Source organism: Aptenodytes forsteri, unplaced genomic scaffold, assembly GCF_000699145.1.
Source record: "Aptenodytes forsteri isolate BGI_AS27 unplaced genomic scaffold, ASM69914v1 Scaffold181, whole genome shotgun sequence".
NCBI lineage: Eukaryota > Metazoa > Chordata > Aves > Sphenisciformes > Spheniscidae > Aptenodytes > Aptenodytes forsteri.
The window spans coordinates 588862-602400 of record NW_008795702.1 but is presented as its reverse complement, the minus strand read 5'-3'; the positions used below and the strand labels follow the sequence as shown (position 1 = coordinate 602400).

The window sequence follows — 13539 nt, the reverse complement described above, 5'->3', positions numbered from 1 at the left end:
CCCCGGGCCTCAGGACGTCAATTGCCAATCAGTCAGTGCCAGTGGCTCAGATCTGTGATCGAATTAATACAATGGGAGAAATTATTGTATGTCAGCTATCTGTGTAAATTCATATAAGTCATCTTACCTTCCATTTATTTTTCAGAGATTATTTTTATTTAGTTTTTTTTCTCTCTACTCCCGTAGTATTTCTTTTCCCACGGAGTTGCTTAAACCAGCCTATCTATTGCTCGCTTCTCTGGAGTGGATATTTTTAGTAATCTTGCAGGACCCAAAAGTGTTGTGGGGTTTTTTTTGTTTGTTTTGTTTGTTTTTTTAATCGATCCTCTCCTGTGGGACATTGTTAATGAGAGCAATTGGCTAATCCATAGCGTGTACAGATTTTTCTAAAACTGGCTGCAGTCACAGGCAGGTGAGAATTGCTACTTTTGCTCCCAGAGTTGGGACCGAATTGATGTGGCCATGTGAACTGATGCAGTGAAGCCTCTCCCCGGGCCTCAGGACGTCAATTGCCAATCAGTCAGTGCCAGTGGCTCAGATCTGTGATCGAATTAATACAATGGGAGAAATTATTGTATGTCAGCTATCTGTGTAAATTCATATAAGTCATCTTACCTTCCATTTATTTTTCAGAGATTATTTTTATTTAGTTTTTTTTCTCTCTACTCCCGTAGTATTTCTTTTCCCACGGAGTTGCTTAAACCAGCCTATCTATTGCTCGCTTCTCTGGAGTGGATATTTTTAGTAATCTTGCAGTACCCAAAAGTGTGATGGTCATTGGATGGTTTTTCCCTTCAGCGCTGCATACTGAGTATATTCTTTGTCAGTTGTTGCCAGAACACATTCACTAGAGGAAGGAACAGAAGATTATAGGAAACCATGTGTCCTGGCTTTGGCTGGAATAGAGTTAATTTTCTTCCTAGTAGCTGGTACAGTGCTGTGTTTTGGATTTAGCATGAGGATAATGTTGATAACACACCGATGTTTTAGTTGTTGCTGAGCAGTGCTTACACTAGTCAAGGACTTCAGCTTCCCAACCCAAACTGGCCAAAGGGACATTCCATACCATGGGACATCATGCTCAGTACATAAACTGGGGGAAAGCTGGCTGGGGGGGCAGTGATTGCTGCTTGGGGACGGGCTGGGCATTGGTCAGCAGGTGGTGAGCAATTGCATTGTGCATCACATTTTATATATTCTTTTATCATCATCATTATTATTTTCTCTTCCTTTGCTGTCCTATTAAACTGTCTTTATCTCAACCCACAGGTTTTACTTTTTTTCCCCCCGATTCTCTCCCCCATCCCACAGGGGGTGGGAGGGTGAGTGGCTGTGTGGTACTTAGTTGACGACTGGGGTTAAACCACGACACCATGATAAATTAGCCTGACTAATTCAGTTTCTTGCTTGCATGCTGCAAGAGGTCGCACTCCAGAGGCTTTGTGTGGATATTTGTTTTATTTTGAGAATATAGTTCCTTGTCTTACTCAAATTGGAAATGAGAAGTTTACTATCTTGCGTTAAATAGGATATTATACAGCTTCCAAATGCCCACCAAGGAAGGGTTTCAGAAGCACATTCAGAACCAAAACTGGCGTTTGTGATGATGTTTGTGTTGCAGTGTGGTGATGTTAAATGGTACCATATTCTCCAGAATGGTGTTTTAAAACCATTGTCATGCTAGAGACACACCACTTTTGGAACATCCGCTAGGTTAGCTCTGCCATACAGTATGGTTGGTTATTGTAACTAGGTATGGCAAGCAGGTTAGCAAGCCTTACACGTCTTCTCGCTCATACTTCCATAGTTAGGAACAGTGTCCTTTATTTTGTGGTCATCTTTACTGCAGAGTGAAAAAAAAAAAAAAATTTCCCTTGTCTAGTAAAAATTTCAGTAGCAACTGTGTAAATTTAATACAGGCTTAAACAGTGAATGTTAACTAGGGACTGTATGTGCCAAGACTTCAAATTTTTTTTGCTCCACAAATGTTGTAGTAGTTGGTACTGAAAACAATAATTTGACTTTTTCCACTTTTTTTCTTCAGTGCACCGATGCCTTATCTAATTGGCGTCCACTTAAGCTTAATAGAGGTAAGTTTACTATACACTTCTGCATACTGGTAAGCATGAGGTGTGTGTGCCATAAATGGTAATTTTAATAGAAATGCTTCAGAAAGAATCCCTGTTTATTAGCAGGGAATTACAAAATTTAAGCTTCAGATGCTTTACAAAGTAAAAAATGTCCCTCCTTTGAAATCTTACTTTTGAAGTGTTTTATGGAGACACATAAGCTCTACATCATGATTTGTTTCTGTGTCTATTTAACAGCTCAATGATAGCTTTTTTCCTGCCTTTTTTAGTGGTTCAGCAACAGATTTTCCCAATAATAAGAACAGTTAAAATTTATTTTGGAATCGCCATCAATCAGAATTCAGCATCGTTCTGATTTCCCAGATGATTTACGTGCCTGTCCCTCTGAAAATCTGAGTCTAACATTCATCCTATAACATTCATAACTCTTAATTTAGAAATGAGTATTTTTTGCCAAAAAACGGGAGGTAGCCGTTTCAGATTTAAACATACAACAAAAGAATAGAACTCACCGAAGCGGTAAGCAATAGCTGGGTCATAAATAGCTTTGCCTCTTTCCATAAGCATTTGATGACACCGTTAAGCCTTCATGTGTAGTCTGATTATCATGCAGAGTAGGTAATTGATTTGGGAACTTTATTTGATTTACAGTTTGCTAAAGCAGTTTCTAAGGACCAATTCACATTTGCTAAGCTGATGAGGTGGGTTCTCCCCCAGTCTGAGCCACTAGCACTTTTGTGTTTCCAAAAAAGAGCTGCCTTCTTAACTCTAGGCGTAGCCTTCTGTTCTCTCAAATCAAGTTCTTATGATCTGCATACATTGATCGTAATATCTTGACTAGGATCTTTTTCCTTATTCCATCAGAAAATAATGGAACAGGAAGGCTTGCTCTGAAAAATAAGTCCCTCAACTCCTTCTGGAATGATTTCCTGGACCGCGCTATTATGTATTATTGTAGGACCATATAGAAAAGAGTTCTATCATTTTTTCCTGAAAGGAACAAATTGCTTAATTCTTAGCTGATAATCAAGTCCATTGATGAAAGATTGTTTCATCCATTCTTCTATAATACTAGTAGACATCACATGCCTGGGACTTAAATAAATCTGCAAATAATTACTTAGTTTTCTCTGTTTTTCATCTGATTATATGATTAACATCCTATCTTTCACAAATATCGGAGAATGAAACATTGTTATATGTATAGTTCCAATATATTTAACTGTTTTGTGTAAATCATGGTTTTCAGAAATTCATTTCTTGAATATGCTTGTATTTCAGAGATTATTAATGTAACCTTACTGTTTGATGAAGAGGGAGTGTTTTTAAAAGCTACTCTGAATCCTGCATCTAATTCACTAATCCTACATCTAAAGCTCAAAACGTTGGCTTTGCCATTATTGTCCTTTGTAAAATCATCGTTTCTAATCTAGCACATTATACAGGAGGATGCCATAGTAAAATGCTTTTCTACTATTTTTTTTCCCTCTTAACAGAGAGTAAAAAATAGATCACTGGAGGATGTGGTTTTGCTAAATGTTGACACAAACACTCTAGAAACCCCTTTTAATGACCTGAACAACCTACCTGGTGAAGTGGTGAGTCTTACAGATATTTCATTCCTTCTTTCTTGTATAGATGCTTAAATTACTAGTAGTTATTTTTGCCTGGTTTTGCTAACTGCTATGAAAGGAATAAGGGGGTGAAAAGCACCAAGTGTAGACCCCTGTATTTGAGATTTTTACCTTTTTGACAGTTGAGGAGATGTTGAATGGAACATCATATTCCTTATTGTAAAAGTAGGATCATAATTATAAAGCTAGCTGCATTCATTAGGCATAGCTGCTTTAAACGCAAGAGTCTCTTCATCTCATCTTAATCATTATATTACAAAGTAGGCATTTCTGTCTGCCTAGTGGCATGTCTTGCAAAAGAACGAGAGAGTTTTTGAAGGCAAAAAGAAGAAGGGGGCCAATTATCGGCTTCTGCTTCCCTGCCACCTGCCAGCGCTTTCCTTTTAATTAATGATCTGATGGCACTGGTCAATATAATAAGAAATGCTTGTACAGTTGGGGTCAGAAAATTCAGGCTTTGATCTTCTTCAAGTTTCTGAAACATTTATTTGTTTTCTCTAAATTATTTCAGTTTTATTTTAATCTCTTCTATCCTGCTGAGGGCTGCGTGAATGAAAACCTATACTGTTTGTCATTTGCTTTGGCAGAGCAAAGACTGCTTACTTAGAATTCTATTTGTAAATTAAACTGCAAACCCAGTTTGTCATAAAGACATCTGATCCTTTTGAAATGACAAAAACTGTCTTTTGTCTGTAAAGGATGATAAATTAAGTGCCAGTTCTTTTTTTTTTTTCTTATTGCCTATAGGGGAACATATTCTGTATAACATTTTAAATAGTCACAAAATTCACTTACCTTGTTTTTCCCAATTGAGTTCTAAAAGAATATCATTGTGAAACCACTGTTTCGATTATTTAGTTATAGATGCTCAAGCTATCACAAGTGGTTGGCAGCACAAAGAATTTATATCAAAATGTGAAATCAAAGAGTTACATTTTCTGAAATTGTAAATCATAAAAACAAACTGTCTTAATCAAAGTAAGGTGCTGTAGTGACATACTGTGTCTTGTTTTTGTTGGTAATTTGTATATATTTGGTACAATAGAAATAAAACTCTTGATGATTATATTAATGTCAGTTCCCTTTGTTAATGATGTAAAAATCTAGACTTTTTATAGATCATCTGGTCAGTCTTTCTTTTTACTCAGTATCAACTATAGTTCAGAAATGTAAAAGACTATCTAAAAATTACTCTGATGTTTTGTGATTTTACGTTAGTGTATGAAGTAGTATACACACACACGTATATACAGTAATTTTGACTGTACTCTATCGTTCAAGAGTATAACAAGTTAAGTAAAAAATGAGTCATTTTCTGGTGTGTCAGTAATTTTAACTGACCTTGCATTCAGTGAATTAGGTTGAGGTTATAATGTCATGGAGGTACATACCTCCTGACAAATAATAGCTAGATGTAGAATTTAGAATTAGGCATCATCGTCCATAAGATACTGGAGTTGTAGCTGGAGGTCCTTCGAACAGTAAAAATGGATATTTGTGCAATGAGAGGGGCTTCTCATATATTTTACGGATGCATATCAAAATGATCTCTAAATGAGTAGGCTAGCATGAAGAAAATAGGGATACAGATCTTCATACTTTTAGAAGTATATTCTCCCCCAGGATATATGCATGTTACTATTATTAATGTTAATGAAGGTTGTCCAAGTGTACAGACCATACAATAGACTTAAAATATTTCATTCCATATCTAGTAGAGAACAAAACAGAACAACTATGTTTTATGCAAAATATACTTGCAGAATTTGAGGATTTTATAATGAAGCTTTTAATCTGAATATTCCCATCTACTTCAATGTGTAAAGCACTTTAATTAAAACAATTTAATGGAAAACATATACGATTATACTTGGAAAACCTGGAAACAAAAGGCACAGACAACGTCTGTGTTTGGCTCATAAAATGAGAAAATGCTTGTCCGTCTTTGGCATGCATGAGGGGCAGTGCAGCTGCTAACATTTCGGTTAAAAAGTGTGAGACAGGAGTAGGGTCAAAATGGTAAGTTAGACTTAAAACATTAAAGCAAATGTCAAAGATACTTACATATGTGAAGCATTTTAACTTATATAAATAAACCTCATAAGCATACGTACAAAGGTAGTAAAACTTCTGATGAAAAAATATAATGAGTACCACTGAAGGGTGTTAGAATGAAGAACTGAAAATACAAAAGAAGCTCTAGTCTTACTATCCCTTTCAAAAACTGATTCCAGGTTTGTTAACAGCCTAACAAAAGAAGTGCAGTATTTTCAAAGAGTTTTCTAAAACTGTTTCTTGTGTCTGAAGGAAATTGAGTAATTATTTTCTTGATTAATAAGCCTGATGATGTCCTCACAGCATAGGTATTTAATAGTTTACCCATGTATAAGTAATATGTCTATTAAAATGCTCTGATTGTGATTTTTTTCATGATAAATTTGAGTGAAAAAACATTATTATATGGCATTGTCTAATAAACTGTATAATAAATTAACTGAGATTTAAAGGCATTTTTAAATCATTCACTTAAGCATTTAAATTATAGTTACAGGCTAGATGACTTTCTATGCATGTGAACTCTATTATTCTGTCAGACTGACCAGTGGTCTTGACTGTGCAAAGGTCAGTGGTCACAGTTGTCCTGAATTACCAGTCCTTTTTTCATGTGGACCCTCTGCTGCGTTGCATGCTGTAATCTTCTTAATGGCTTCATTCCAATATTCACACATAATATTTTAGATTTATTGACTGTTAGAAATACTACCATGCCAGTAGCAGTTCCGCTACTCCTAAGGTATTTAAAATTGGAAAAATAAATCAGAGCAAGACTTTCAGGAATCCTTTGTTTTCTTAGAGGGGGGAAAAACCCTCTTTTTCCTCTCTTCTGACAAGAACACTTGTTTTTAAATTTTATCATTTCACTGTGAATTTGTCTATTATTTTTTAATTTAAAAAAATGAAAATAAGTAGCTACTTCTATGGGAGTAAATTTCCTAATACAATAATACTTAGATCACCACTTTAATAACATAAGACGTTAGACAAAGAACACTTGTGATGTATAGAAAGTAGCAGAGACCATAGAAACAAATTTATAAACTTTGGGCCTGATCCTGCAATACCTGCTTTCAGGTTACTCTGACAAAAAGACTACTTTGCTCAAATTTGAACACTTTCAAAAAAGGCTTGGAGAATCGAGGGCATCATTTTTAGCAACCAAGTCTTACTGACTTCTCCATAGACTAAGCAGAACTTTTATAAATATGATCTTCAGAAAACAATAGGCTTTATAGGTTTTTAGCATCTTTTGTGGTCGTTAAATATTGTTAACCGTAAAATCTACAGAGCTGTTGAAAGATGCGTAGCCTTTGTAGCATGTGGTGCCTACACACTATGATGCAATACAGAATCTAAATGGGTTTTTAGAGTTTTAGTTTTGAGATTCCTAAAGTCACAGGATTTTAACACCGTAAATTGGGCATATGAACATTACTGTTCTAAAAGTAGCATTTGAAAAGTAGGCTGTAATTCACGTAGAAAATTAAACAGTTACTTTATAAAACAATTACTGGGAGTGCAAATTATTTCTGAAAATACAATGATTAATAGTATTATAAAGAAGTTATGGTCAACATGTAACAGTGCAACTAAAAAGATTTTTTGTAAAATTTAAATATCATAATTTTTTATGTTTTCCCATCAGAAAATAGCCAAAAATATTACTAATATATTTTAGAAACTCAGAGCAGTCAACAGTGTTTGCAGTGTTATGAGGCAACTGTTTATTTTGAATAAATTCTTAGAGTTGAGAGTCTGTTGAACCTCAATATAGTTTTAGAAGTTAGAATGTGAGATTGAAAAGTACAACTAGTTTCGAAAACATTTGCATTTAAGTAGTTGTTTTCGTCTAAACGAGCATTTGTGATTAAATGCTGGAGGGCTGAGATGCCTAAATCCTGTGTGTGTAGATAGTATTAAATATGTAGAAGCCCTTTCATTAACAATATTGATTTAAATCATATCAGATTCCATTTCGTTGTAGGGTTTTTGGTTTGTTTCTCTTCTCTGCCATCTTCTCTCACTTCCTCGCTGTTGAGAGTGGGCTTACTTTCATAGTGACTTGATCGGATGGGGAACACCAAAAAATAGTTTAAAGCATAACAACTGTCACTGATACCAGAGAAATAACCTGGATATCTTTTTTTCAGAGTTCTGGTAGTCATTGGGAACGCCAGTGCGTGGTTCTGCATTTCTCAGGCGACAAATGTTTTGAATACTTCTATATGTGCTTAAATTTATATGCGTGCTTAAGTTTTTGCAGGAGCAAAGGCTTTCATTAATAGTTACATCATTTTATTAATTTATTTTTTAACTTTATGTGCAGTTTTATTCTTCTACTCACATGTACACTGAAGAGGTATTAGTCATGCTTTGTTTCTGATCAGATAGTTATATTTTAGGAATCTTAGAAAGGACATGGGGGACTATTTTAAAAAATAATGCTTTTTTTTTTTAATGACCAACACAGTATGTTTCTACATTTTAGATATACTTACTTACATCTGAAAGAAAAATCACCTATCAATCTCCTGACTTTCTAAATCTCTTAAAAACTCTTCTATTGATTTAAACCTTCCTGAAGCTCCGATTGCTCTTCATTGGTAGTGTTTAGCAGCCCAATGAAGTCACCTTCCTATGAGAAGCCGTTGCTAGGAGAAGATAAAACCAGTTTGCTTCTAGTGTAAATTAATAATACCATTTCTGAAATGGATCACTAGTGTCTTCCAGAAATAAATTTTAACAGCATTCTAACCCCTGTGGTTTGTTTGCAGTTCTTTATTTTTAAACTTTGTAAAAGGCCATTTCGGCTTAAGACATGCAAAGAAGGGGAGGAAAAAAGTTTGGCATCCTTAATCACAGATAGATGGATTAACGCTTATATGAGGAAAAGATTTTGATAAAGATGCTGCTTGGTATTTTTTTGGCTTGGTGCCAGAATTGTGTATTTTCTTTGAAATTTTAAGAGCTATTAATGATGTCACCCAAAGGGGTCTCACAGTTCCTTGGTTTAGGTTCATGGATCTAAGCAATCACAACCCTGCTGTGCACCAAGTCCTTCTAAGTAGTTCAAAGCACTCAGTCTCTTATCTGTACCTACTGTATTGACTGTAATAACTACTTTATCACGCTGTCTTTGATTAAACTGTGGAACTGGGAGACTTTGCCGGCAACCTACCCGAATGCGCAGCTTGGGTTTGCCGTCACTCGGTGGTGGGATAAGCCCTCAGAAAGCACTGTTCCTCTGCATGCATGTTTGCTGACCTCAGCTTGAAGGAAACCTAGGCAGGTCTCAAGGGCGCTTCAAGAGTGCTTCAGCCAGGACTCCGTTCGTGACGATTAGGAAATCAGGGTTGTGGCCCACATTATCTCTGCAGGCTTTTTAACAGCACTGTGCTCCTAGTACTTCTGCAGAGTAATCTAATACAGTTCTTCCTGCCTTTTAGCATAGCCTCCTGAGAGAAGCAGAAGTTGGAGGAGCTTTCTTTGAACTCCAGCATAGCCTTTTTGAGGCTAGAACTCCCTCCAGGATGGTAGCACAAAAAATGTGCATCTGACTTACACATTTTTGTGCTGGAGAACCCGCCTTGAAACTGCCAGCCCATTGGGATGTTCTTAATATTGTTGAACTAATAACATAGCAATACTGCAGTGAAGCAGGAGATTTGTTGCTTTCTATTGTTCTTTTTAACATGTTTTTGCCTAAAGCATCCTGTTTATCGATTCATGTTAGGGTACATAGGGCCTGCCAGAACTGAGAAAATCAGAAAACACCATTTTCCTTCACATCCCCCACTTTTGTCCTATGATTCCTCAGCTCTACATCATCTTTACCCCTTTATTCTCTGACCGTGTCTTATCGTCTGCCATTATTTCCCCAAACTCACAAACTATAATTTAGAAGAATGTAGATTTAAAAGAACGTAGAGAATTTTCTACCTTTTCCCTCCCTTATATTCAGAAGATGCTTTGTCTGTCATAACAGAGACAACATTTTACGGTTGACAGTTCTTTTTTTGACCTCATGTTACTGCTTTTGTTTTAGTGAAACTGAGCTAACGTTGATGGGCATGTTTCCCTTATACAAAGGATATATACATTTATTTCCCCCGGAATTAAATAAACCTTATTTTTAGTTACTTTAAAATAATCATACAGTACAGAACAAAAGAAAAAAAATAAAACAAAAGCATGCGTTTATTTTTTCCACCTTGAACTGCTTAACTGTTTTTTGTACTCAGACTTGTACTTTTTTTTTTTTTTCTTTTGAGGAAAAACCGTAAATGAGCCTTGGTGTATGCTTTCCATGGGCTAAACGAATCAGGCTCTCAACTTTTATCTAGATCTATGGAGCTTGGCTATAAACTGAAAAGATCACAGCTATGGGGAAAAGACCTATACTGTAAAGGCCTTTCTGCATAGATTATGAACATCATAACTCAATAATTTTTTTTTCAAAACTATAGTTATAATTGGACCCAATGGGGGTCCCTCTCTTTGATCAGATCACAGTAACTGTGACTTTACACTGGAAAATGTCACTACTGTGAAGGTTTATCACCTGTAGAGCTGGTCTTTTCTCTGATGCCATGTTCAGTTCTCATTAGCATTATTCAAAGTTTAGTTGTTAATTACCTTGACACTTCAATTACAATCATCATCTACAAGAGCAGTCGGGACTGCTTGCATAAAGAAACAAAATTATACTCATTCTTGCATCTATTTCTATAAGAATGAAAGCTGTTTTGGTGATAGTGTGTTTATAATGTTCTGTTTAAAGGGTAACCCTAAATGTTACTTTGTATAGTTTTTAGTGACTTAAATATTGCTTTATTTGGTATATTGCAATACAAAGGGATGTAGAAACATGTATTCAACATAATTGGAGTTGGCTTACTTCTCCACATATCCCTCATGTTGAAAATTAGGAGACTATAGGCTATAACTGGGTGTAATTCTACATATCTTTAAAGAATACTGTAATAATTCCATAATTATATGATTTTTCTCCAAACTATCTCCAAGTAAGGGTCATCTAAATTAGTATTTCTAATTTTTCCAATTCTATATAATCCGTGACTGCTATTTGCCAAGTAAGAAAAGACCTCCTTCAAAAAAAAAAAAAAAAAAGGCAAGCTCTAAAATAAGTATGGTATCACTGAATTTACTCAGACTTTTCTCAACTATTTGACAGTGGTAGCAGCTACTCCCATGGTGCATGAGAAATGATGTAAGATAGTAATTTGATAAAAAAAAAAAAAAAAAAAATCCCTAAAACTGAATAGTAAGTGACCATTGAGTCCTTAAAAATAAGCCTTCATAGCATAAATAAAAAATATCCAACTGTCTTCATTCAAAACAAGTAAGTACATGTCGTGACTGAGAGAAAAAAAACCTGCAGAAAAGTGGCTCACATGCAGTTTACTGTAAAATAATTAAGCTTATTTATGTCAAGAGGCCTTGGGAAAAAAAGAGAGCATAAACCAATTTGCATTAGCACTCTACCATCATCCCCTGCTTTCATTTCAATTAACAGACCAGCAGGTGCTCTTTGCAGTTAAAAAGATAAGCTATCAAGGAGGAGGATGAATTTTTGGCTGACCTGTAGACACCATGGTTTGCCTGCTGATTGGGTTCATACCTCTCTGTACCAATTTCTGAGGTGTTAATTTAACTCTTCCACTCTGTCGTGCAGGTCTCGGCCTTGAAAAATAAACTGAAAAAGCAGTCTACAGCTACGGGTGATGGAGTAGCCAAGGCCTTTCTTCGGGCACAGGCAGCACTGTTTGGATCCTACAGAGATGCACTAAGATACAAACCAGTAAGGCTGCTTCTTTACTTTTTTTCCTTAATTTATAAGAGCACAGTCTCATTCTTTGCAAGGAAAATATGGAATGTTTTATCCCAGTCTGAAACATTTCAAAGGAAATATTTTAAATCTTACTCTGTGCTAAGGATACATTGGCAATATAGAAGGCACTACCACCTCCTGACGGTGAGTTGTACTGAAAAATAAATACTCATCTAAAGTCAGCTATTTTCTTATTTGTATTGCTTTTATGATTTATTTCATATAAAATCAGATCGTATTAATGAAGCTACTTACACACAGCTTACCTGGTTTAATGCGGTGAGCAACTGAAGAGGCTGTGCCTTTCAGACTCCATCATTTTTCACTGTACAGGTCCAGAGACTTTGCTGTGTTTGAGGCCAGAAGCTTTTTATTTCCTAGGAGAAGCCAGATATGAGTCAAACATGCATCTCTTCTATTATACACTTATCTTGATTCCACTGAGAAGTTAGGAGAAATGGAAACCCATTTCATCCCATCAGAACTTCAGAATTTGTATTTCTGACGTTTTACTGGTACTCAGTAGATTAATGTGTTATGGGCTTTCATCCTTTCTGGTTTATGAGAGTGGCACATACTTGAGCCTATTAGAGATAAAATCATTTATCAGAAACAACTTAGAGATTCATTTCATCTGTCAGTCCAGATTCTTCTCCTATGATAGTTGCAAACTATTGATAGTAGTTCCATTTGATAAAATGCATTGAGACGACATTGGCTGAATCAGATTCCAAGGGTCTGATGTTTGGCAGGAGAAAATCATCCTTGCTTGAGGTGTCAAGTTTGTAAAACTGGTGGGTGTGTGGGTGCATGTTTGTTTGGGGGTGAGGAGAGTGGTGTATTCTGTTGGTGGGTAAGGGACTATGTGGTATTCCTTGATGGAAATGGATAGGATAATTATTAATCTCAGATGAGGCCTTTTCCTGGAGGAAACATTAAAATCTAGTATGGCAGGGTCTTCCTTCTACCCAAGTGGTTCTCTTACAGGTAGTCTTTTTTGCCGTGAGCATTTTACACACTGGCTGTCTGTGCCACTGACAGCATTTGTTACTGAGATGAGAAGTAACCCATGCAGAAATGAAGTAATGTTTAAGGGTTTAGTTCAAGTATTTGTGTTTAGCAGTCATTATAGTTTTCTTATGATATGGAAAGCCAGTTTGCACACTGTATTGAAATGACTGTACCTGTTTTCAAAATTGCTACAGATAGCTGTCATTTATTCCATAAGTGACATTACCTGACATTGCTTCAGGAGGGGTTATCTAATTTGTCCCTTAGTCTAAAGGTGAGGACACTGGTCTGTGTCAACTCATGGCAGCTTGCAGTAAGAGCTGTTAAGTCAAAAAGCGTCTTAATCTACATTCGATATATGCAAACAGAATGATGTCAGTCTGGTTGATGTCCTTACCTCTGTTCTGACCAGAAATAGGCTCCAGTCAGTCCTTTGTTTTGGTAAGTTTGTTGAACTGAATGTGCAAGTTCTTTAGCATTCTGGTTAGCATCTCTGTTGAAATGAGCTCTCCTTTTAACTGATTTCCATTTTATTTCAGTTTATCTGTTGGCATATCTGAGATATCTACATTTGCACTGTATTAGAAGTAGTGCACCATGCGTCATTTCAACTGGCAAACATTTGTCAAAGTGACCTTTGCAGTCTTTCTTTCTGCATTATTTTCTTTTGCATGGTGGGTTTGGTTTTTTTTTTTTGGCTCCACTGATTGCATATAAGAGAAGATATTTATGAAACCATTGTGGCCTGATGGTTTTTTTTTTTTTAAAGATATGTTATTTCAGAATATCTTAACAGGCAGAAGTCTGCTGGCAAATACCAGCATATCTTGGATTGGCATCAACTTGTCCAAAGACACAGCGTATTAAAAAAAAAAAAAAAGGTAACTTGTTTTTT

The 13539-nt window shown here is 35.9% G+C and overlaps 1 protein-coding gene across 1 annotated transcript in view; it reads left to right on the top strand.

The window, feature by feature from the left end:
- Positions 1-13539, top strand: part of DENND1B (DENN domain containing 1B) — a 167086-nt gene that overhangs the window by 109200 nt on the left and 44347 nt on the right. Inside the window, exons 11-13 of the mRNA XM_009283216.2 lie at positions 2045-2090; positions 3587-3688; positions 11478-11603. Coding sequence (XP_009281491.1) covers positions 2045-2090; positions 3587-3688; positions 11478-11603 — 274 coding nt within the window. The remainder of the gene's footprint in view (positions 1-2044; positions 2091-3586; positions 3689-11477; positions 11604-13539) is intronic.